Raw genomic sequence first — 24,475 nt, 5'->3', positions numbered from 1 at the left:
TATTTTTGTTTTTCAACATATACCAATAAACACTACTTATACAATTGTAAAATAACGAAACAAGTTTTATCCAAGTAGTATAGATTTATTATAAAAATGTTAAAATCAGCAGAAGATCGGTGGTTTTGCATAAATAGTATGTTTTAAAGTTTTACATTAGTATATACATATTTATCTTAAATAGAAACGCTATTCTACGATTTCATTTGGCCAAATACATGCAGATAGATTTCCAATAACAAACTTCATGTCTTTAAGGCACTATTGATGTATGAACAATAAATAAAGTACCTAAATTGCAAGATAAATAATAACAAACTTAGTTTAAAAAGGCAACTAAGGGTGATATGCCCTAGATCTAGAAATTACAAAGAGGAAATATATTTTTCCTTAGCTACGAACTTTCGCCAATCACAATGGTTTCACGAGGAGCTTATGCATCAGGGAGCGCTGCAAGTCATTTACTTCGTCGCGTTTCAAGTCGAAGTAAACTTTACGCTGGCGGGCATCGTCAAGCAACTGTCGCCACATGTCTACAGACTGAATAAAGAAAGAAAAGCATTATCAAAACAACACATTTGTATCCTGATCTTCCTGCTTACTCACCTGGAGATTATAAAAGTTGCCACATATAATCAGGCATCGTTTCGCCCTTGTCAGCGCCACATTGAGTCGCTGGTTGTTCGCGAGAAACCCGCCGGCGCGTGTCCGTGCGTTTGAGATGATGATCACGTCCTTCTCCAATCCCTGGTACGAGTCCACAGTCTGTGGTGTCAAGTTCATGTGGCGAGGAATTACATGGCTTAGGGCGTGGCACTGATTACTATACGGCGATATCAAGCCGTAACTGTAGTGCTCGATGGGCATGTGCTTGTCCATCTCTGCCAGCAATTGAGACACAAAACGAGCCTCCTCGTCGTTTCTAATACTCCAATTTTCACTGCTGCCACCGGTGTCCCGAGTATAGCTCAAATTGACCACGCAGTAGGGTATTAACGGCGAGGGCTTTGTGGTTATATCCGCACTCACCAGTTGATCCTCATAGAAGTACTTGTTGGGCCACCGGCAAATCTCTGGGTGCATACGATACTGCATGCTTAGCTTAAAAAGTTTGGTGTGCACAAGCCGATTGCCTCCCGGTTGATCCAGATTGAGGTGCTTCATAAGACTCTTTTGAATCCTGTCGAACATGGAGTTACCAAGCCCCAAGTCAGTGGCCTTCTTGGACAGCACCACCGCCGGTTTCTGCTGTGTATCTCCAGCCAGGACGAGGTGTTTTATACCAAATCTCATAGGAAGAAGCGTCCAGAGCTCCGTGCACTGAGTGGCCTCGTCGATGATGCAGATGTCGAAAAAGTCCACGTAATTGGCCAGCCTAACACACGATGAGAGCGTCGTGCAGACGATGTGGGCCCGCTTGACACACATCTTGGTAATGTCATACTCTTCACGTTGCGTCAGCGGTGGATTCAGTTGCTCGCTGATCAGCAAGAGCTGCTTCTGCTTCTGTTCCAACTGTTGCTGAAGATAAGTGGTCATCAGATTTGAGTTCTGCCTCAGCTGCTGGATCTCGCCACTCAATTCGCGTTGCTGCTTCATCAAGAAATCAATGTTTTCTGGAGTTAGACGATTCAGCTTTTTTAAGCTGGCTTTTTTTAAATGTGGAGAAACGGAGAACTGGCGCGAATGTTCACTCATTTTTTCTGTCATCCCAAATCGCAAGAGGTGGAAGTGGTCGTGGCTCATAAGAAAAAGTGCTTTACTTAAAGCTTTCACCAAGTGGTCCACGGCCGTGTTAGAATGGGCACAGATTAATAACTTGCGGTCCAACGTTACAGAGGCCTTTCCATATAGACACTGCAGACTGAGATTTGACAGAAGTATAGATTTACCAGTGCCAGGAGGACCCTGTACTAGGGTCACACTTGGATTTTCATTGTCCATCACTCTCTTATAGATTCGCAGGCAAATATCCTCCTGATGCTTGTTAAGCTTAGTAAATCCCGTGTACGCGAACGCCTGTGCCACCTTTGGTAGTGGCAGAGTCTTCACCGCCTCAGTGGGCATCAAAATCCGCCTGCTGAGAGGCGATCGGTGAAGCTGTTGGATAGCACTTAGAGCACCCAATTCCACTCGGAGGCTATCCACCACTGGACGGACAGTCAACTTTTTAAGGCTTTTCATCTTCTCGAAGGATATTTGCATCATAATCTCGAATGTCATGAAACAAACGCTTCCTAAGGGTTTAAATGGTGATACTTGGGGAATGATCCAATCGTGTTCTCAAGACTTACCATTAACGGTGTTTTCCAAAGGACTGGCAAAGGTCTCAGGCAATTCGGTATCACTAGAAAGGGTGTATAGTTCGAATTTTGCAATGGGTCTGGCGTTCGCTGTCAAATATAGAAGAATAAAAGGTATTGATATGATTATTGTTTTTATTATTATTCCCAATATACAGTCACTTACTTTTGGCCGAGATGCGGTAGTATTCTTTCTCTGACTTAACGTCAGTCACTTCGAAATCAATCGTAGTATCTAAGTTCTTGTAGTGTCTTTCGATGGTGGAAAGCAAGTCCAGTTTCATCAACGGCAAGAAAATTCTTTCACAAAATATAAGAAATATAAGTGATGATTCTAAAAGCCATTATTAAACTTACTTCCTGTAATGTTGGAAGCCGCTAAAGTCGGGGGGAATGGGCATCAAAACATCCGATTTGGCTACAGCGTCCACGGTGCCATGCTTCAGCCACTGATTGGCCCATGTGAGGATAGTCCGCTTGTGGTAGAGGATGTCATTCACCATATTTTTCCCCTTGAGTGTCCAGTCGCGACGCTCGATATACGTGCTGAGGCAAATCCTCAAAGTATCCTTGCTTTTCCGCACCGGCTTATTGGCTCCACTGACCTTATCGATATATCTAATTTCCTCTTCATCACCGAAACGAACGTGTCTTCGCTTCTTTTCTGTTTGCTTTGCTTTTTCGACTCTTTCGCGGTAACGTTCCATATCAGCAAAGTTAACGCGATTACAAGTTCGTTGATTCCTAGCCTGCTGCGCCTCCTTGCGTTCTGGCGGACGGGAGCAATGAGGTTCTGGATATTTGGCTAGATCGTCCGCTGTAGAGGGCCGCTGCGACGGATCGTCAATGGTGCAGCGTCGCTTGGGAGTCGAATTCTTCGCCGGCGCTGCCTTCTTTGATATTTTGGCTGGAGGACCACTTTCGATCCCTTTGGTGAGGAATTCCCCGCGATTTGTGTTGCTGACAGTGGGCACACTGGTGCAGTTCTTCCTTTTGCTTGCTTTCGAGGTGGAGGGCTTATTCTCCTCATCTTTGGGTTTATCAGAGAGCTTCTTCAACGCCTCTCGTCGTTTCTCCTTGATCACTTCGTCGTCCTTTTTTGTATCCTTCGGTTTCTGGTACCACTTGGCGTTCATTTCGGTTTGGTAATCAACGAAGCGCTGACGATCGATCACCTTCTGCTTATCCTTATTGTTAGCTTTGCACCGATTTTTTGACATAAATGGAGCCTCGATTATGGAAGGACCGCGATCGGTATGGGCCGCCAAATTCTCCCTAGTCTGAGTAAAATTATCCGTGGGATCTATATAACATGAATTTGATCGGTTTAGTAACCGAGGGCTTGGGCCCTTCTTGACTGGAGTCACGTCTTCAACAGTGTATTCTTTTCTTGGTGTTACGGTATTTCCATTATTCTTGGGAACCTTAGCTTTGTCTTTCATTTCTTGATTAGAATTTTTAGTCTTTTTCCCCTCGGATTTCTTAAATGGCGACTTCTGTTTCTCTTTTGGAGCGTCACAATCTTTTTCGATTGATTTTTGGCGCTTCCTAGTCTGAGTTTCTCTTGTTTCATTTTGTTTTTTATTTTCATTTGTATTTTTACTGCCCAGGTATTCATTTATGTCGATTGGCCGCTCCATATAGCAGGAACGCGATCGGTTAAGTAAGCGAGCACTTCGATTTCTTGACGGAGTTGGAGGAGCCTTAGCAGGTTCGTCTTGATCTTGTTTTTTTGGAGATATCCTTTTTCCATTTTTTTTAGGTTCCTTAGCCTTTCCATCGCCATCTTCACCGGATTGGATTGTCTTGCATTTTAGGCGGGTGAAAGATGAGTTCAACTTAGTTTTTTTAATTGAAATATTCTTCTTTGGTTCCTCAGGAGCATGCAGAGTTACCACCAACTCTTCGCGGCAATCTTCAACCTTTTCAATGGGTTTCATTCCCTGCTTTGACCTAATGTCTACCTGCTTTTCATTGATATCTTTAGAATCAAGGGTGTCATCTATGTCTATCGGTCGCTCCATATAGAAGGACTTGGATCTGTTGCGCAGGCGTGCACTGGGTAGCCGTTTAGATGCTTCTATTTTCTCACTAATTGTCTCTTCTTTGTCTCTTTTCGATGTTAGAGGCTTCTTCAAAGTTTTTAGTATTGCGTTGGGTTTAGAGCTAATTTCTGAAACCTTGTTTTCCTGATCCACCTCTGAAACAACCCTCTGGCGGCGCGAGAACAGCTGAGCATCGTCGTTGGAGCCTACCTCTCTAGCAAAGAGCTGAGGACAGCAAAAACGCGAAGCGTTTGTTGTTATGCTGTCCGCTAAGAATAATTTGGAAAATTCATTTGAAATTTATAATTATTTACGTTACAAAATTCTTACCATTGTACATATCCATGTCGTTGCTTTCGTCCTCTCCGGAGCTATCAATGCAGAATGACTTCTGGGGTTTCTTTATTCCAAAGTCGGTTTCCTGATCCGAGCCCGAGTCTTGAATCAGCGGATATACTTGCGACATTTCGGTGTCTTTTGGACCCTTTTGGCTGAGCAGCTTGTTTGACCAGTCTGCCACTTTGTCATACAGCTCATCGTCATCGCTCTCGTTTATAATTATAATGTCATCATCGTACATTTGGGCCGAAGGCGAACACCAGTGTGTTTCCGCGTCCATGATATTGGACGACAGGAAGTCTTCCTCGCCAACGTCGAAAGCCATCTCAGCTTTCATTCCCTCTAGTACAGCTTGTGAAATAGCGAACTGCTCGTCGTACTCGTAATCAACGGTTTCAAGCGGCTTCGGAGGCGACGGTGGCTGCATATTCTCCCTATCAGTATCCGTATCCAGCTCTATTACGTCGCCGTCGTGAATTTTGTCGCTAGTAGCTGCAGTGCCAGATTGCTTGTTCAACTGGTTAAAAATATATGGATTCAAATCCATAACGCTGCCTAGAATAGCTTCATCCGCTGTGCCGAAGATGTTTGTAATCTCCTCGGTGGTCTTGCTCACCAGCTCCTGCTTTACCTGGGGAATCTTTGGCAGGTGCAAGTGGGAACAGGAGGGATGATTCTCCCGGTCAGTAGTATCCGTCTTTATTATTGTCAAGTCGGGAATGGCACCATCATCATCATCGTCCGAGGACAGCACTATCTGCTCCGCCGTGGGAACCACTTTCCGCAGCACGAAGATGGGGTAGTTGCGGGGAACATTAGTGATGTGCCCTTCCACTCCCAGACTGATGACGGTGCCCGCCACGACTTTTGTGCGTGTATTCTGGTCCTTCATTTTCTGCTCATTGATGAAGACTCCGTTGCTGGTGTTCTAGGCACACACAATACCGATTTAGGCATACATACATACATGACAATAATACACAGAGAATCTACAGACTTACCATAGATTGTACGAGGACGCCAGCTTCGCTCACGGTCATCTTCACATGCACCCGGGACACAAAGTCGTAGGTCTGATTTATCGTGATCTTGCATGTGGAGTGGCGACCTATTAAGTTCTCCCCCTTGTTCAGGACGATGCGATCGCCGGTGCTGACATGCTCTAGGTACCAGCAACTGCCCATCCTGTATCGAGTTACACTTCCATATGAATAGACGCGAATTTGAACTAAAAGAAAACAAATTGCGGGAGTCATCAGTGTGCCCACCGCGCGTTTTCATAATACCAAAACACGTTCGTAAAAATACTAGACCACTTACCTATCGCTGCCTCCTCTCTCACAGCTTTGCCATTTTCCGTCCTAAATCGTACTAAAAAAATACCTTAAGAATGTCAAAAGTACTGAATGTAGTATACGCAGCACTCCATGATACAATGAAATAAGGTGCTTTCGTCGGAGTTACACTATATTTTATGCCCTTTTCTATCAAATAAACGACGTCTTGATTTTCGTATGCACTTCTAGGTAATAAAACTAATATTCTAAGAAGAATTTAAGAAGTGAATGAATAAATAAATACGTGAACACCCATGGAATACATGAGGGGTTCGGAACTTGGATTGAAATCAGAGTCGTCAATTTCGTCACCTTGCGTTGGTAGCTTATTTTGTTATTTTGTCACTTCTCTGCAACGGTTACACTTTTAAGCGCCAAATGTCCAACCAGCAAAGTAAAAACAATGGTCAAAACATTTGCAATAAATGGGCTTTAAACTTGACGGAAGAACAACATGTTAGTCAAGAGGAGAACCATGCCAAGCGCCAGTGCACTGAGGGGCTCTTTTGGCCGGACAGCGATGATGAAAGCTTCTTTTCAAACGCGAAGCTGGAAGATTTGCTCAGCGGTCAAAAAGGGGAGCTCTTCGGGACGCAGGCACAGACAAGCAGTAGTACCAGAAACAACAACAATATGATGCAGAGCGCGGTAGCCGACGACGGGCTTTTCGGCGACACTTCCTTCCCCGACACAACACTGAAGCTGGAACACGCGGGAACTCGGACTCCTGCGGACCAGAACAGTCGTATTGACCTCTCGGGCGATGCGGACGCCGATGAAGTGTTTAAGAAAATCAACCTAAACGACCTAAGCGTTGCCGAAATGGAGGATATATTCCACGGTGCCGAAGATTTCAGTGAGCCGCTAATGCAAAACACGCAACTGTTCCTGGACGCGGTGGCCTTCAAAGTGCCCCGGTCGCCGGAGAAGCTGCATCTATCGTCGGCGAAGGACGACGAGTCCATGTCCTTTATTTCCAAGTCCGTCCTCGAGGGCATAGTGCAGGGCACCCAGTACGAGACATGTGAAGAGCTAAAAAATCGCTCCATACTCGACCCAGTGAACTGGGAGTCGCAAGCCTTTGCGGATTTCGAGAGTGATAACCAGGCCAGGGACAACTTCCCCAGCAAGGGCGAATTCTATGGCCTTCCAGATAAGGTCAAGAAGATGATATTAGAACACAAAGGCATCAAGAGTTTGTACGGTTAGTTAAGGTTATTACCCATTATTTATCGCCTTTCTGAGAACCACCCGTTTTGTTTTTTATCTTGCAGAATGGCAGGACGAATGCCTGAATCTACCTGCTATCAGGCAGCGAAAAAATCTGATATATGCCCTGCCCACGAGTGGAGGAAAAACCCTGGTGGCCGAGATTCTCATGCTGCGCGAGCTGCTTTGTCGCGAACGCAATGTTTTGTTCATCCTGCCATATGTGTCAATTGTGCAGGAAAAGGTCAGCGCCATGTCGCCGTTCGCCATTGACCTGGACTTCATTGTGGAGGAGTACACGGCGGGAAAGGGAAAATGCCCGCCTCAGCCACGCCGCAAGAGGCGCAGCCTGTTTATTGCTTCCATTGAAAAGGGAGCTGTTCTCATGGACAGCCTGATAGATGTGCAGCGGCCTCATGAGATCGGCTTGGTAGTGGTGGACGAGCTGCATTTGATTGGTGAACGGGGACGGGGAGCCACCTTGGAGGCCTTCCTAACCAAGGTGATGTTTCTAAATGGTAAGTTATCAACGCCTTGAACACTGACCTTCTAATTATAGCTATGCCTATTTCGCTTGCAGCCAACATTCAAATTGTCGGGATGAGTGCCACAATAGGCAATCTCAGCGAAATATCCGCGTTTCTTAATGCAGACGTCTACACAAGAGGCTTTCGGCCAGTTGAACTGAAGGAGTACATCAAGTGTGGCTCCGATTTGTTGGAAATTAACGCGGCTGGCCAAACGCTGGAAGAGATCTTCGTACCCAGTCGCAGCGTTAACTATTCCGTAAGCAGAATTCAGATTCTTTCAGCTCTACGTTCAGTTTAACATCTGATTATTTAACTATACTTGCAGTACAGCGAAGCTGTGAAGAAAGCGGATCCTGATCATCTGGCTGGCTTAATCAGCGAATGCGCCCCGGAACATTGTTGCTTGGTCTTTTGCCCCAGCCGCAAGAACTGCGAGAATGTGGCTCTTCTTCTCAGCCGCATTGTGCCCAAGCAGAAGTTTTTTGAGCATCGACGCAGCGAGAAAGTCGACCTGATGGATGCCCTGGACAAGATGTGCGGCATCCTCAGTCCGGTACTGGCTAAGACATTGCCCTATGGCATCGCCTATCACCACTCTGGCCTAACGACCGATGAGAGGAAGTACATCGAGACGGCCTACCGTTTCGGAGTGGTCACTGTCATTTGCTGCACCTCCACACTGGCGGCGGGAGTTAATCTGCCGGCCAAGCGGGTGATCATTCGAGCCCCATATGTGGGCCAAGAGTTCATGACCCTGTGCAAGTACAAGCAAATGGTGGGTCGCGCTGGACGCGCTGGACTAGGTGAGGCGGGTGAAAGCATTCTGATTGCCCAGAGCAAGGACAACCTGCAGGTCGGACAAATGCTGTTTTCACCCATGGACAAGGCGCTAAGTTCGTTGGATCAGCAAGAAGCGGTGGGACTTCAGGTGAGTGCTTAAGGAATAAGTCAAGTCATGGTTGACTTTCTAATGGCTCTCTTATGAATGAATATTATTCGCCCCTTATTCTTTGGTTTTTTACTGAGCTCTCCTTAGTTTTGCTTTTTTAGTGAGTGATTATGAATCCCTAAATCAATTACTAGGTATATGTGTTTAGATTACACCGGTTTTGCTTTATATTTGTCAAGTTCTGCTACAGACCGCGTAGGTACTTGTTTTTTTTAATTGTTGATTTGATCAGTATGACTTTTTTTTCTTACGACACTGCACTTTTCACTTGCACTACAAGACTTCTTGTCACAAAATGAGCTCATTAGTCGAATGTCAAAGCCTTCTACACCTTGCAAGGGATTTCTGATAATTTAGCAATATTTTCTGTCAAATATTAGGGTTACAGTTGAATAATATTTATAATTGGTTCAGATTTCTGCTAACCTGTCATTTTCCAAGAAATAACTCGGAAGTTTGACACTGCTGACTTGACAGAAATGTATTTGAGCGAAAACTCGATTGAGTATACAATTGCATTGAGTCATTTACATCAGTGTTGAATAGCTCCAAAAGAAGCAGACCAGAAAATAGTTTGTTTGGGTTTAAAAGGGACTTACAGATCAGTTACCTGTCTCGAGAAAGCCACAAACCATATAGATTAGATAAACAAAGTTATCCCTAATCCTAGCATCACCAGCGAGTCGATTTAGCCTTATTCGGTTAAAGTAAAAATAAAATTTTTGAGTAAAATCGGATATCAATATGGAAGTTATTAGACCATAAAGTTTTATTGTTTCCAAACTACTTTCAGTCTCTAATTCTTAGCGTGATTGGACTGAACCTGGCGGAATGTCGTCGGGATTTGAATCGTCTGGTGAATAGTACTCTGTTATCTGTGCAGGCCAGCGCCCTGGATGTGGCTGTAGACGAGATAGTGCTTCGAATCTTGCGTGAGATGTTCAAGAACAAAGTTCTGCAGGTGACCGAACCATTGGGCAAATCGAAGGTCAACTGCTCGGAGATCATAACCACACAGGATGTGAATCAAACTACTGCTCGTTCTGGTGGCGATCGGCGACTACTCATTGGTCAGTCCACCCGATTTAAGCTGACCAACATTGGAAGAGCTGCCTTCAAAGCGGGCATTGATTACAAGCGGGCCAGTGCCATTCACAAAGAGCTGAGGCAGGCGCAACAGCAGCTCATCCTGACGCACTATTCCCACCTGCTGTACCTAATCGTGTGCTTTAACTCCAACGAACGTGGCGATGAATTGTTCCCGGCCGATGCTAGTATTCTGTTTCAAGTTTACACCTCGCTTCCGACGGATTCGCAGGCTCTGTTTAAGCAGCTTGGATTCACTGAAGCCCATGCAGCTAGGCTGTTCAAGAACCAGTCGGTGCAGGGTCCACTTTCCCTCCAGCTAAACCGCATGTACAAGGTGCTGATCCTGTCGGATATTCTTGACCTCATGCCGCTGCCTAATGTGGCCAGCAAGTACAACGTTGAGCGTGGAACTCTGCAGCACCTGATCAGCCAATCGATTGCCGCCTCCAGCGCCATTGTCCGCCTGTGCGAGGAGCTGGAGGAGTTTTGGTGCTATAAGCCCTTGTTCGAGCGTATTCTTCACAAAATGGACAGATGTGGTACCTTGGAATTGGAGCCATTAATGGAGCTGCCAGGCGTTAAAATTGTGAGTAGAAACGAGAAATCTTTGATTTGTTTTGATGGTAATTTGGCATTTTATTTTTAATTTAGAATCGAGCCAAGCAACTGTACGCAGCTGGATTCAGAAGCATTGAGGATCTAGCCAAGATAAGACCCGTTCTGTTGGTTCAATCAGTGGAGCACATGCCTCTCAGGGTGGCCACAGAAATTGTCTCTGCAGCTAAGGTAAAAATAGTTATATTTGTGAAATTTGATAACCTCAGTTTTCAATATATGGCCTTTTCAGATAATTTTAATGAAAAAACTTGACCATTTGGAAGAGGAAACGGAGAATCTAAAGGTCTGCTTACAATCATCCAACAAAGATTAGCCCAGAACAGGCTCTAGTAAAAGTGAAACCAATTTGGGTAAGTTTTTTATATTTATTTTAGTTTTTGTTTATTTTATATTATATGCACTCCGACTTAAGTCTTGGATCTGTCGATCTCCGGACAATGCTTAAATATTACAGACAATTTTTGTGCATATTGCAATTTTAAATTAAGGTTTCAAACTGTTCTGCTGGATGTTTAAATGTCCTTGATTCTTGATTTTGCGGAGATAAACGTGGAGGAGGAGGCTGTGTTAGTTAGTTTCATAAACTACTAGATACGAGCTAGCAGACAAATTCGCAAGCTGCTACTATCACGACATTTGAGTATTATACAACGTATATATTAAGTTGAAAGGTTCGGGACATGACGTGCCATATGCTAAGAGCTTTGAGAGTTAACTTTATCGCCAATTTGTATTAATGCCGCAAACTAAAGGCTGTCATTGAAGTAGAGAATTAATCACATAGCTTATTTTTAGCAGTTGAAAGCCAGTAATGTCCCGAACCTTCTTGAATTACGAGTAGGTTTTCTTTTTGCGGCTAAACAACTAAGGGTAGAGACAGATTTGTTTAAGAAGTTGCAGGAGCCGTGCACCGTATGGAACTCTCCTTGTGTGTGTTTTGGGGAAAACTTATTTACATCTGAAGAAACTGAAAGGAGGGAAGAACACATTCTCTATCAGGATTTTGGTCTGTTTAATCGAAGGAGCAGAGCTCTCACCTTATTACACGCGAACTATTTAGTAGGCAAAGTCGTCGTAGAAATGCTGGGCAATCCGTCCGCCCGCCGCCGCCGGCTGATAACTCCGGCTCACTCCGGATGCTCCTCCGCCGCCGATTCCTCCGGCAGCAGCGTATTCGTGTCGATGTGGACGCGAGGCTTGCGCCGGGACAACAGCCCGCCGGCGTATATCTGTCGATGAGAAATAGGAATCACTATGATAGTTCGCTGGCTGCGATTGGGATGCGGATGCGGGTGCGGATGCAGGTGCGGATGCCGAAGCTGAAGCGGATGTTGGTGATTGATACGCTGCTGGCTGATAGGCGAATGGATTGTAGGCACTGGCATACTGCCGCTGCTGCTGCTGCTGCTGTTGGTATGGAAGCTGATGCGAATGTGGATGCGTATTGGTATGCGAATGCTGGGGCGAGAGCGGTTTCAGAGTGGGATCGAGTGCATCGTTCAGCGTCACATCGTAGTCATTCTCGTAGAGCTCATCGAGATTTAGCTTGGGACGCGGCTGCTCCACTCGCTTTGATGTGGCCGGCAGGGCACTGCGCGGTGGGAGAGTAGTTCTTGGCGGACTTGGAGACGGAGGTGGCTCCACCTCGTCGTCATCCTCGTCGCTGTCGGGCCTTCCTCTCAGCAAGGGAGCACCGTGCTCGAGCAAACGCACTCCCGAGATGGTGGAGCCCATGTCAATGGGTGTGCTATCCGTGGTGGGCAATGGTTTCAATGCTACTCCCACCGGCTGAAGGCCGCGGGGCAGATAAGGACTGCCGCCCCTGGAGGGCAGGAAGGGTCGCTTGACCACACGTACCGATGAGGGACGCTGCGACTTTCCAATGCCCGCCGTTCGCGCGTTGAGTGAGTTGACTCGCGTCCTGGGCGGCGGTGCCTCCTCCTCGACATGATCCACTGGCTGCTGCTCCTGCTCCAAGTCTTCTTCCTCCTCCACGATCGGCTGGCGGGGGCGGGGTGGTGCCGTTGGCTTCCTGGTGCTAGTTGTGGTCTTGGCCCTCAGTCTCTGATTTCTCGCCGGAGCGGCTGTGGACACAGGCGCTGGACTCTCCTCATAGTCCTCGTCCTCGAAGTCCACATCTGCAGCTGGGGCACGGGATCTGGGAGCCAAGGGACGCTTGCGCTTTCTTATTGGCTCCTGGTGATCCGCCGGCTCATAGTAATCGTCAACGAGTGGCTTCTTATCCGTCACGGGTTTCCGCAGAGTTGTTCTCGTGGGCTTATGTTCCGCACGCGGTGCCGGAAAACGCCTTCTGGGTGTGCTCCTGGCTGGTGGTTGCTCGTAGTCCTCTTCCGCCTGCTCCTCGAGATAATCCTCCTCCTCCTGGCCACTGCTTGAGGGTGCTTGGGTGGTGGCTGTGCTCTTTTGCACGGGATAAGAGTACTTCTTCTTCTCGTTGATGGGTACGGGACGTGCTATCCTTGGAGGAGCCCGGGGACGGGCATAAACGGAAGCAGCTGCTGCCTTGGGTGTAATAAATTCACTTAGTGGCTTTGGGGTTGTCTTAACTTTCTGGGGTGTCTGCTCTTCGGCTGCCTCCTCTTGATCCACTCCTCCGTATGGCTTCTCGTACTCATCCAGTTCATCCAAAGCGGACGATGGTGTGGTTCTCTGCTTCTCAATGCGTCTCCTGCCCAGCGGCCGATCATCGTTGAAGCTGCGTCGCTCCTCTACGCGTCCCGGTTTCCTTGGTGATACCTTCCGGCCCGCTGGTCCTGAAGTGGATTTACCTCTTTGCCTCTTGTTGGGCCGCTCATCGTAGTCTTCATCCTGGCTTTCCTGCTCATCCCGGTAACGATTTCTGTTCCGTCTATTTGGCTTCTCCGCCTCAGCTCGTTTCTCGTCGTACTCATCGTCGTAGTCCACCTCCACTGGGGGCTTCCTTTGACGGGGACGTGGTTTGTGCCGCCTGACGGGACGTTCCTCGTAGTAATCATCCTCGTACTGATCCTGCTCCTCGTAGTAGTAGTCATCAATGGGTCGGCGGTTGTAGGGTCGCCTCAGCGGACGCTGCGGTCTCTGCGGCCGACGACGCGGTGCCGATGGTTGGGTGGGTGGCGGTTCCGTAGTTGTAGTGCTCGTGGATGTGGTGGTGGTGGCCATGTACAGCTCATCGTTTCTGCGGGATAGGCGAGATTATGTAAAGTCAAAAATGTCGAAGAACTAGGTAATACCTAAGCATGTAATTATTATTATACCCTTCAAAGGTATTATAGTATTAGTCAAAAACGGGAGTAGTAAATGGGGTAATTATTCTTATTTAAGACTTAATATACCCATTGAATATTCAAGAGCTTGTTGTAAAACTGATAATGACTCCACCTCTGTGTGAGGCAGGGATTCCCCTAGTAGCTCTTACCTGTTCCAGTATTTCTGGGATCCCTCGCAGTCCACATCGGAGGCAAAGTGGCAGATGAAGGTGCGCTGATCGAAGGCCGTGAAGTTGGCGCACAGAAAGTCGTGCCTGATGCCGTAGACACAGTGGTGGTAGATCTGCAACAAGTTCGAACTCTGGTTAATCACATTTTGGCCATAACTAATCCGCTCTGTTAGACATCGTTTAGCGCTTCTCTTTGCCCGCTTTTGGGGTCAAGATCGAGCCGCAAACAAGTTTGGTTTGTTTCTTTTGTATTTTTTTGACGTCACGTCGGCAGACGACAAAAAATAAAAAAGAGAAATTGCTGGACATGCACATAGGGTTGGGTCTGGACTGGGCTCGGTTTGGTTTGTCTACGCTTGGTGACCAATTGTGTTACGTCGGCATTAGGCCCAGACAAGGTCACGCTGCTCACCTGGCACTTGTACTCAATGGAGGCATAGAAGCCGTCGTGCAGGCCCTCGCACTTGAAGTGGATCTCGTCCATGGGCGGTACGGTGGACAGGAAGGGATAAGTGGACAGGTTGTAGCTGTGGAGTAAGAAAGTCAGTTTATCTTTAAAACCCTAACATTTTACTACATCCTTACCCCCTCAGCTCCCTGGGCAGATTGGGATCCCAGATGTAATCGATTTGTGGGATGCCCGTCAGCTTGGAGTTCTTCGACAGAGTCCCATTGTCCGACTGAAATGAGGGGTTTAACCAAAATGATTGGAACATGTAAAAATCGTATTAAATCCATTTCTCACCTTGTTGCTGTCGCCGCCCTCGCTGGTGGGCACTGACTGCTCCTCCTCCGGTTCCTCCTCCTCAGCGACTGATGCAGGCTCTGTTGTCGTTGTGCTGGTGGTAGTGCTGCTGGTGGAGGCGGGTGTCTTGGCAATGGATACCTTCTTGAAAGGCAGGGCGGCATCTGTGGAGGCCAACAGGCTCAGTAGCAGCACTGCGTCCATCGAAAAGGAAAACGAAATATAAATTAATTAAAAGCTTCACGGCTCCCCAGGAATTGCATAACCCGGCCAGGATTGGTATTATATCACAGTCCGGTTGGAGTGAAACCATTAAGTGTGTTTTGTGGGTTTTCAGCTCAGTTTTTAGACCAGTATCCTCCTCCGGTACCACTCACCTGTTGCTGTCATTAACAGCCAGCCTTTGGCTCTTCTCATCTTGTCGGCTTCAGTTCTCTGGGTTTTTTTTGACTCTAACTCCTCTGGCTAACTGAAAAAAGTTAAGATATACAAAATATTATGTAAATTGTTGAGCCTTAATGTGTTCATTGGACACACCTCGACAGAAGATTTATGTTCTGGCAAAAGTCGTTGAACGCTTTCCGAGTGAACAAAAAAAAATTAAAGAAAAGAAACCTCTGCGGCCTTCTCTGCCCCTTTTGATGGTTAACAATTGAGTTGTAAGCTCAAGAGTTCTGGATTTTTTGGATATTGTCTTAAAATTCGAGACACGTTCCGCGATTAACGCTACTCTTTCCGTGCTTGTCATTCAACTTGCCGGGGGAGAGTTGAATCAAATCGAAGATGGGGTGAACACCTTGGCGTAGAAATGCATTCCTCCCAAAATTGGTTATAGAAAGTGTTCTTGGTTATAATTCCTACTTTGATAAAATTTTCAATTTTGTTTTCTTGGAGTGTTGCTTATTGGAAATCAGTGAAATTTTACTGGGAAAGTATAAACTGGAACTTAGACCGTACCTTTAGGATTGTATTATTATTGAGTTGCATAAGTTGTGTCTTTATATTTATTGGAAATACTAGTATCTGACAACAAACATGTATTTAATATATTTATTATAATAAGGGATAGCTTTAACATACTTATAAAGTTGCTTCTTCCATACTTTAAAGAAATTTAGCTAGGTTACTTAAGTCAAAAAAACGTACAGTTAATGAACAATGATCATATACAAATAGTACTGTATTTAAATTTTGGAAAATAACAAAGGACTTATAAAGAAAGAATTTACAGAAAAAGGTTTTAAAGAAGAGTTTATGAAGGAAGTAATTTTAGAAGATGAATTTATAGAAGATTTTATAACAAACAAAATTTTAAATGTACATATATTCATGAACCATATTTCCGGCATGTCTTGATGTAAATGGGCTTTGTAGTAAATGTATTTATTTTGCTAAAATCATAATTTATTGGGGTTTTTAACTTTAGCAAAGAAATGCTATAGCTAAACATAATTTCCATTCACTATTAAGCGATCAATTAACTAAATATAAAATCGGTGCTCATTTTGTGCACACACTCATTGTGCGCAGAGCCTTAATCAGCTTCACTTTCCGATTTCCGTCTCTCGGGTGTCGGGTAATTGCATAATTAGCTTTGGCAGCCTTCAATGTCACTTTGCTTTTCGGTCGCTCGACGGCGGCGGGGCACACTTACGTAAGGAGAGCGATCGCGATCGCGTTCGGTTGGGCGAAATTGAAAGGGTGGCACCAGCACCAGCAGTAGCCACAGCAGCGGGGCAAACAAATAAATAAATACTGTGGCCACATAATAAACAACAATGCATAATAACTATAACAAATTGAAAAGCGAACAAGTAAAAACTTTCCTTTCCCAATGCGTTTTTCGCGTTGAAAAAAACTTAAATGCAAAACGCTTGTCTACGAAAAAGATCATTGGAGCATTGTAATTTGGCAATGCAGTTGGTTTCTCTCCCGCAAAAAGTACTTTTATACTTTTTATTGTGCATTGTTTTGTCTGGCACACGGGGCGTATACTTGATGGGCCATTAGGATTGGCGAGGAAGCTTCTCCTTCCCCTCCTTCTCCTCCTCCCTTACACAATTCAAGCCCATAAGTTCAAAGATTCAAAGCCGTTCACACCCAGTTTTAACCAAAAAGTGTGTCGTGCATTTTAAGTGGTGATTTTTGATTGGATTTGATTTGATGTCTCCCCGCCAGTCCCATTGAGTGTTTGCCATTCTGTTTGTCTTTTTGACATTTTGCGGGACTGAGTGGGTCGAGTGCGAAGATATACATATATCCGAGTAAAAATATGATAATCGTTTCTGTTTCGACAGATAAAACAATATTGATGGAAATGTCTACACCAACCGAAATGTCAAAGGGTTCTCTGAGGTACTGAATTTTATATATTCCGACTTGTGCTTAAGATATTATTTGTTATCTTTATTGATTTGCGTTCTTTGTTCAATTGTTGTTATTTATCTTCATAACGAGGGAGTATTTCAATAGAGCTTTTTATTCTCAGGAATTCAAAACGGGTTTTGTTACCAAAAAAGTAAGTCATTTAGTCTTAATTAAAGTTTTGGGGATCACTTGGTTGAAGAAGCCAACTGATTCAACTTACGAATTAAGACCGAAGACTTAAATTAATGTACTGCTTTTTTATGATTTTTAATATGTTTTTTAAAGCTTTCTTACAATATCTGATTTATTAGGGTCTCAATTATTCATAATTATGAAATATATACAGTTGTATCTCTTATACTTTTCAGAATTAAACAGGAATTATTTGAATTTTTGCTTAAACAAGTTTCCTTTTTATTATTAATATTTGTTTGATATATATGCTGGACTTTTCAGAAAATGTATTTAATAATATTTATATGATTGTTATGTATATCTTTTGTTTCTATAGAACTATCTCTTAAATAGGCAGACACGTGTTAGAACTCCCTGAGTTCTTTTATAAAACAAATTGCTCAAAGTTCCCAAGCTCTTTATAGTAATACAAATATCCCCTTGTCAAGATTACTTCAAAAAAACCTACACACGATTATCGAGGCCTGCCACATCCATCAATTTCTGTTTTTCCCTTTTGTGTGTACACAGAGAGTCTGCCCATTTCCATTTCCAAGTCTCAACTGAAACCTAAGGTCAGTTCAGCCATCAGGTGTCTTCGGAAATTGGTGATAAATTGCCGTGTGCTAAACAAAGTTAATTTATGGCTCTGCTTTTTGTTTTAAAGTCACAAATTTAGTGCAGAGCATTGTTCGCAAATGAAATGAAATATGAACTTATTAATTTCTGGCCTCTAATCGCTTATACAGCCCACAGAGAAATCTGAAATCGGAGTGCCGGGGCAATAAATGATGTCTCGAAAAGTCGATATGCCTAGCAGGCCAGGCCTTATATTGTCTCTTGGCCAAGTTCAAATTCAAGGCTAAGCACGATGATGACAAATACCGGCAAGTTGTAGCTGTTGTTATTGTTTTCTTTTATTTGTATGCCTTTGTTTTGGAATTAATTGATGGATCTTTAGACATGTCCGACTGCAGCAAACACAAAAAGTTTAAAACAAAATAATAACAATAAAAGGAAACACAATAATGAGATAACAATAAAATTTGGATCTGGTTTAGGAAATTCATTTTTAATTTGCCTATGATTTTTTTTAGTAGAACATTTGCATTAAATATTCTTTTTTCCTTGAGTTTTTGCAAATTTTTCCATCTGTTTTCAGCAAATCTGTGACTTTGAATGGATTTTGTTTTAAGACAATAAAACGGCGCCTAGAATCAAGAGCCCCGAAGGTCGAATTAAGTTACCCCCACACACACACAAAGACAGACACAAAGACAGACACAATGAGCAATTAAATAAAGTTTTATAATTTTGCATTAATTCGTTGTTAGATGCATCATCCATGGCCATAGGCATGATCGTTGTCATCGTCTGGGGACCGAAACTCTCGTTTTCATTTACATCTTGTTTCGTGCATATTTTTCGTATAAATTTCTTCGACGTCAGCGACGGGTTTCTTGATCGAAATTTATAACCCGAGTGAGCCAATCCGGTTGCGATATATAGAAGCAGAAGTCGGTGTCAACTCTTGTTTTTTGCCGTCTTTTTGCCGTTTTCGGTCTGCCATCATCTGGCCAATACAAGTTGCTAGTTGTCATAAGAAATTAGCATCTCCATGGTGTGTTATAAGATCTTGGCTTTTGGTACTTTCAAGGTCGCCTTTTCTTGTGCTTTATTGGTGCAGTGCAGACCCATAAAAAAAATATAAAAATTGAGGGAATTTCGAGGCACTGAAACTCAGAGAAATGTGTAAAGTTTTTACGGCTCACTTGGTTTTATAGTTGGCCTGCCCTAATCGTCGTTTATTTTATGAATTTATGAATTAATAATTGACCGACTCAGGTTACTGGTTCACAGGAAGGGGAAGCAAGTTCTTAAAGAGTTAATTAAAATCATCGAAGCATAACTTGTCTTAATAAAAACTAATTTCTGCCTTAGTTTATTTATTTGCTAATGGAAATAGCTGGCTTTGTTTACGTATTTAGTATACTTCTTGGAAGCCTTGATAAATATTAATTACATTTCTGGGAAAGGCCTCGTATTTTTCTGCTCAATTCGTTTGTTATTTTTGGGGTTTTTCGAATGCTTATGCTCTTTGAATTAATTGAATTTATTGACTGACAAATGGTTAAACCCTTGATAAATATTTATTAGGTTGGTGAATAGGTAACACATATTTTTTAGTACTTAAATATTGTTTACTTTGCTAAAACTCTTTATAAATATTAAACTAAACTCACAAATTGAAAAAGTACTAAATTTTTCAACATTTTTAACGTTCAATCACATCGTTTAATAATTTTGGAATATGTATTTCCCACATTTTCTGTCAATTTGCCTCTCTTATCAATGGAAATTTCTCCTGATTTTAATTGCTATAATCTCTCATATCTTTAACCTAAATCTGCCAATAACATGAACTCCATTAGGAGCTTTTCTCGACTTTTTTTTTGCATTTGAAGACAGCATCTTCATGTCTCCAAGTCGTTGGCAGCAGGAGAAAACCGAGTTTCCTTTTCGGCCGCACTTAAAACAAAATCAATTTGTGTTTGTTTTATTTTGAAGTTTTGCTATTTTGTTATTGTTTTTTGCATTTACCAAAGCTCTTCGGCAAATAGGTTTTATCGCCCATTCCGGTTGGCCAACTTTTTCGACTCTGACCTGAACTCTTATGGAGTTCAGTTCCCAGACACTCGAGAGATGCAAACAGAAATTATTATTTAACTTCTACCGCCACCCGGGGGACAATTAAGCAAATATTATTGTTAAATTTCTTAATTGTGGAAAACTGTGGGCAACGAAATGGAGAGTGAAAAGCGTCAAAATAAAACGTTTCAGCCGCAAGATGGATGAAAGTAAAATTTCAAAATTTCATTTGTTGCTGTTGTCTGCCTGTCTGTCTGCTGCTGCTGCTGCTGCTTTTGATGATGAAAGTAAAATCTTGGCTCAGTTATGTTGGCCATATTCGCCGATGCCTTGGTGTTGGTTTGCTGCTGTTGTTCGCTGAAGATGCGCAAACAATTTGAACATCTCTTCGCACAAACACCGATAGAAACTGTAACTGCAGAAAACTCGGGGGAGTGGAGGTGTGGATGGTGTGGATTGGGGCTTCCAAGGCGGTGCTTGGTTTGGTCCAACAATATACAAGGCGCAGAGAAATAATTAGCAACGCCTGAGATCATTTTTGTGTTTGCAAAACGCTCTTTTGGCCATGAGCGGTAGCCATTGGTACACCGCAAAAATTTCGCTTGAAATCTGGTATCGAGTTATCATTTTAACACCTTCTCTAGTTATCCCAATAAATATATGAACTTAAATTCACTCAACAAGTTTTAATGAATAAAGAGATCCATTAGGCAGGATGATAGGAACATTAAAGTAAAACATTTTTTATCAAAATTCTATATATACATTTTTTTTCTTATAAATTTCAAAGAATGATTATTCATTAAACATTGCAGGGCATTATAATTTTAGTTAGAAGCTTAAAAAGCTGTAAAGAAATCATTTTTTCAAAGAATGCGAATATTTTAAGCTTAGTTATGAACTATTTCCGATTCGATCCTATAATTCAATTGCAAACTGCAAGGGTATATAAAATTCAGCTTCGCGAAGTCAGTTTCCTTTGTTGTATTTAATAAATCTTCAATAATTTACTCTGTAACCCAAGAAAGTAAAAGCAGTGACTTCAAGGATACCCTAATTCCTATCGTTTTCATATTATTTATAGAACCCATAAATCTCCCATATTTTCTTAAATAAAATCATTAATTTTTTACTCTGTAATCCTACTAAAAAAATAGGGGCAAGGGCTTGAAGGAGGCGTTAGGCACCAAGTAAAGGTGTTTGACTTCAAGATAAGCAACGAAGCCTCTAAACTTAATGCAAATTTTCAGTCTTACCTCTTTGAAGGCGGCCAAAATGTTGCTATGTATAATCCACAAAATGGTTTAACGTTTTCGCATTCGTTTTATTGTCGTATGCTGATTTTTGTTGAATTTTTCCAGCTGATTTTTGTGTTAATTTAATGTGTTTCCTAAATGAACAATAAAGATTTAGCCTCATAAAACAGTTGGCACTCACACAAGCCCAAAGCGATCTCACACGCAAAATCACACAAAGGCAAAAGTCATTATGTTTTTCCTTTTCTTTAAGATATTTTTTTTCTTTTTTTTTTTTGCACTTGTATTAAGTTGCTGCAGTTTTCTTTAACTGTGTGTTGGTGATCGTGTGCGCTTGTGTTAGTGCACTTGTGGAAATTTTTATCGTTGTTTAGATGATTTTGTAACTGCCTTTGCGGTTACTTTTGATTTAATCCACAGGAAATTGCTTTAAATCTGACTATATTCTATGCGTTCCATTCACTATTATTTTATAAAACACAAACAAGACACTTCATACAACATATTTCGATAGATTTTCTGTGGATTTTTCCATATATTTCGATCACTTTTTATATAATTTGTCCAACTCTCTCACGCACAGAGAGATGACCGCCGTCGTCCATATATGTGTATATATTTATTTATATATGCACCGATCGGATCGGATGGGATTGCCACGCCCACTCACTCAGTGCCCAGGTGTGCTGGCTGCCGTTCACCTGGCTGACCGCTTGCAGACTGAAATTGCAGATCGTGTATTGGCCAACTCGCAAGCAGTTGGCACAAACTGGGAGTTCGGCTTTGGCTTTTGTCTTTTGGCTTTTCGGTTTGTCTTTGTATTTGGCTTTGGGTTTTTGCTTTTCCCCCCACAAAAGCTCCTCGGCTCAGTTCGACTCGGCTTGACGCTCGCTAATTTTGGTCCGTCTGAGGCTCTGAAAACGGGTTTATTGCCGCTTCGACGACGCTTACCACTTTGCCGAAGCCGCTCCGCGCCGCCTTTGCGCATGCGCGGCACGTTGTCATCGAGCAGAGCGGAGAGCCGAGCAGAGAAATCCGTACTCAGGAGACTCCGCAAAGAGCTCCAGACCCGGAGATCTCTCTGAGCCGAGCTTTTCTTGCCTTGCTTTTCCTCTGTCAACATTCTGCAATCGGGGAGAGTGTCTTTGCTGCTGACTTTGCTTGACTTTGCTCTGCATTTTGAGCTTGAGCTGCTTGATAATCGTGCTTAACAGGTTTATTGATTAAGATTTTTTCAGACCTTTTGCTCGGCTTCTTGCAAAATATTGGAAAAATGTAACAAAAATTAGTAGGGGCTTATCAGAGCAGGTGGGGAATACTCTATAGGGTTACCTTATGTTCTCAAGTATTCTTTTAAATTAATATATGTTTTATTAACTAACTAAAAATATTGTATTATTAAATATATATTATGATTAATTAAAACTTTATCATCTTTAATTTTTTAGAATATTTAAGGACTATTTCTATTCAATTTTTAAATTAATTATTATTATATTGCAGGAATTTTTATAGGTATCTTGGCAATTTGTTTTTATTCTGGACTATGGTAAAATTAAAGAGGCTTATACAAAATATGATACATTTAAATAAGTCTAGAAATATTGTACTTATATTAAGCTAGAAATAAAAGTATTTAGTTTATATAAACGCTTTATAAGTCTTGATAAACAAATTAATAAATTTTATTTCTACCATTTCCTAAGCCTAAAACTAATAACTATCTTATAATTAAGTCATTGTTATTTATATGGCTAAGTTATATTTCCTTTTATAGTTAACCACTTCCGATTAAAAATCCATGCTTTCTGTGGCCTTTTCCCATTACTTAACAAGCTTGATCCGTGATCCATTATCGATTTACCAACTAATATGCCAGTGTGCATTGTTTATTTTGAGTGCCTTAAATGCTTTTCCTTATGCTTTCCTCTCCAGCTGACCGCAATGACATAATGGTAACAATAACACAACCAAATTACGGTTACAGTTCAATTAATGAACCGCGTTTTGGGCCAAAACAAACGAACGGGCCATCTGCCAACGCATTAGTCACACACACAGAAATTATTTAAACGCCTCATGAATTATTGCGCATACGCAGCGTGGTTCGCTCGTTCGCTGGCTCGTTCGAGTGCCTCGCTCCGTTTGGCAATTAAATGCTAACCACTGTAGTAGTTGGTCAAGACTGCACTTCCAAGCATTGGATTCCATTGACCGAAAACCCACAGATCGAAATTCGTTTTGAATGCAAAATAATGCAAAACATTTCGCGGCTCTCATCATAATGGAATCAATCAAGCTCCGTTTGCAGCGGCTTATGGCATATCGCTGCTTCTCTTACGTCACAAAGTATAGCAGCTTTTAGTACATTGCAAGAAAATAAGATATCATAATTTGTAGAAATGAATTATAAAGTATATATGGCCATATTAGTTTTCAATTAAGCTAATATTACTATATATTATAAGTATTTTGAAGAGAATAAGTTTTGGGTAACATTCGAACTAGGTTTGAAGAAGGATTTTGATAAGCTTAAACTTCTGAAACTGCAAAAATGTAGTAATAGAATTTATTTATTTATTAATATTTGTCTGGTCCCCTCATTTTTTGTCTCAGTGCAATGGTAGTAGCAACCGCATTAAGAGTAATAATGCTGCACTGCATCTGAGCGCTTGTTCCGTATGTGAAAGTTGAATTTAAGCACTAAATCCAACTGTAGCGAAGTGAACTGAACCCAACTTGCCGCTCAGACTGCAACTGTCTGCGTATTCAAATTGGAACAGAGCCAGGCTTAAAATCTTAAGTAGTATTCGTATCTGTATCTGTAACATGCGGAATTGTCGAGTGCTTTATCGCTAACGGCGTGTGCCTCACATCTCGCATCTAGTTACATTCAAACGCGGAGAGACCCCCTTTGGGTTACACTAGGTAACAAAGCAAAGCAAAAGAGATAGTTAAAATATATGAATAAATTAATACACAAGTATAGATATGTAAATACATTAGTTAAATGGTTAGCAAAAAAAGACCTTGTTAGTGTGGTAATTATGTTAAGCCCCCAAATAGATAGATTAAATCAATGGAATTTTTAGATTAAAATATATTAAATGGTTAGCAAATAATAAAACCTTGTTAGTGTGGTAATTATGTTAAGTCCTCAAATAGATAGATTAAATCAATAGCATTTTGTATAATATATTAAAATCTAGGCAATTTATGGATGTTTTATATTGATTATATTGTAATAAGTTATATATTATTGATAGCTAAGGTAAGCATTGGTCAGTGCAGCTTGAATAAGCTCAAAATATATAATTAAATTCCCATAGCTTTGATATCATGGAAACTGCATTAGAATACAAAGAAATTAACAAAAACAAATCCTAAAACTTATTTAGACTTTTTAAAACATTTTGTAAAACCTTA

General features: G+C 42.3%; 3 protein-coding genes across 8 annotated transcripts; 1 reads left to right on the top strand and 2 right to left on the bottom strand.

The window, feature by feature from the left end:
• Positions 1-64: 64 nt before the first annotated feature.
• Positions 65-8,979, bottom strand: LOC110189080 (uncharacterized). 2 transcript variants are annotated; one of them, XM_086833970.1, is made up of 9 exons: positions 8,866-8,979; positions 6,008-6,058; positions 5,689-5,915; positions 4,679-5,615; positions 2,661-4,617; positions 2,470-2,603; positions 2,295-2,393; positions 607-2,237; positions 65-540 (listed from the first exon to the last, which is right to left on the bottom strand). In XM_086833970.1, exons 3-9 carry the CDS (start codon positions 5,869-5,871, stop codon positions 412-414), a joined length of 5,070 nt encoding a protein of 1,689 aa, XP_086690096.1. In that variant the 5' UTR covers positions 5,872-5,915; positions 6,008-6,058; positions 8,866-8,979; the 3' UTR covers positions 65-411. The 2 variants fall into 2 exon arrangements, with proteins under 2 accessions (XP_086690096.1, XP_020814710.2); XM_020959051.2 differs by lacking the exon at positions 8,866-8,979 and having other exon boundaries at positions 6,008-6,134.
• mus301 (mutagen-sensitive 301) lies at positions 6,296-22,732 on the top strand. Its single transcript, XM_020959023.2, has 8 exons — positions 6,296-7,228; positions 7,299-7,751; positions 7,814-8,019; positions 8,089-8,691; positions 9,506-10,387; positions 10,453-10,587; positions 10,649-10,769; positions 22,553-22,732. Exons 1-7 carry the CDS (start codon positions 6,403-6,405, stop codon positions 10,730-10,732), a joined length of 3,189 nt encoding a protein of 1,062 aa, XP_020814682.2. The 5' UTR covers positions 6,296-6,402; the 3' UTR covers positions 10,733-10,769; positions 22,553-22,732.
• Positions 10,775-21,784, bottom strand: LOC110189057 (uncharacterized). 5 transcript variants are annotated; one of them, XR_015271964.1, is made up of 10 exons: positions 21,452-21,771; positions 21,050-21,183; positions 14,981-15,072; positions 14,604-14,797; positions 14,444-14,538; positions 14,271-14,385; positions 13,838-13,971; positions 12,277-13,597; positions 11,457-11,648; positions 10,775-11,386 (listed from the first exon to the last, which is right to left on the bottom strand). XR_015271964.1 is itself a non-coding variant. In XM_086833990.1 (10 exons), exons 3-10 carry the CDS (start codon positions 15,018-15,020, stop codon positions 11,368-11,370), a joined length of 2,580 nt encoding a protein of 859 aa, XP_086690116.1. In that variant the 5' UTR covers positions 15,021-15,072; positions 21,050-21,183; positions 21,452-21,771; the 3' UTR covers positions 10,775-11,367. The 5 variants fall into 5 exon arrangements, 3 of the variants coding, with proteins under 3 accessions (XP_086690116.1, XP_086690114.1, XP_086690115.1); XM_086833990.1 differs by having other exon boundaries at positions 11,807-13,597; XR_015271965.1 differs by lacking the exons at positions 21,050-21,183; positions 21,452-21,771 and adding an exon at positions 15,141-15,460.
• Positions 22,733-24,475: the final 1,743 nt, after the last annotated feature.

This window comes from Drosophila serrata, unplaced genomic scaffold (assembly GCF_035046125.1).
Source record: "Drosophila serrata isolate PLE 108 unplaced genomic scaffold, ASM3504612v1 contig_272, whole genome shotgun sequence".
Taxonomy (NCBI): Eukaryota; Metazoa; Arthropoda; class Insecta; order Diptera; family Drosophilidae; genus Drosophila; species Drosophila serrata.
Note: the sequence above shows the minus strand (reverse complement) of the source record. Positions and strands in the feature narration are given on the sequence as shown.

Excerpts from the sequence above, each read along its gene's own strand:
- LOC110189057 (XM_086833988.1), bottom strand. The coding sequence starts at position 15,020 with ATGAGAAGAGCCAAAGGCTGGCTGTTAATGACAGCAACAG. Across the intron at positions 14,798-14,980 it reads GCTGTTAATGACAGCAACAG|TGCTGCTACTGAGCCTGTTG; the intron begins GTGAGTGGTACC and ends CGATGGACGCAG. Across the intron at positions 13,598-13,837 it reads TCCCAGAAATACTGGAACAG|AAACGATGAGCTGTACATGG; the intron begins GTAAGAGCTACT and ends CCTATCCCGCAG.
- LOC110189080 (XM_086833970.1), bottom strand. The coding sequence starts at position 5,871 with ATGGGCAGTTGCTGGTACCTAGAGCATGTCAGCACCGGCGATCGCATC. Across the intron at positions 2,604-2,660 it reads GGCTTCCAACATTACAGGAA|AATTTTCTTGCCGTTGATGA; the intron begins GTAAGTTTAATA and ends ATTTTGTGAAAG. Across the intron at positions 2,394-2,469 it reads CTACCGCATCTCGGCCAAAA|CGAACGCCAGACCCATTGCA; the intron begins GTAAGTGACTGT and ends TATATTTGACAG.
- mus301 (XM_020959023.2), top strand. The coding sequence starts at position 6,403 with ATGTCCAACCAGCAAAGTAAAAACAATGGTCAAAACATTTGCAATAAA. Across the intron at positions 8,020-8,088 it reads GTCGCAGCGTTAACTATTCC|TACAGCGAAGCTGTGAAGAA; the intron begins GTAAGCAGAATT and ends CTATACTTGCAG. Across the intron at positions 10,588-10,648 it reads AAATTGTCTCTGCAGCTAAG|ATAATTTTAATGAAAAAACT; the intron begins GTAAAAATAGTT and ends TGGCCTTTTCAG.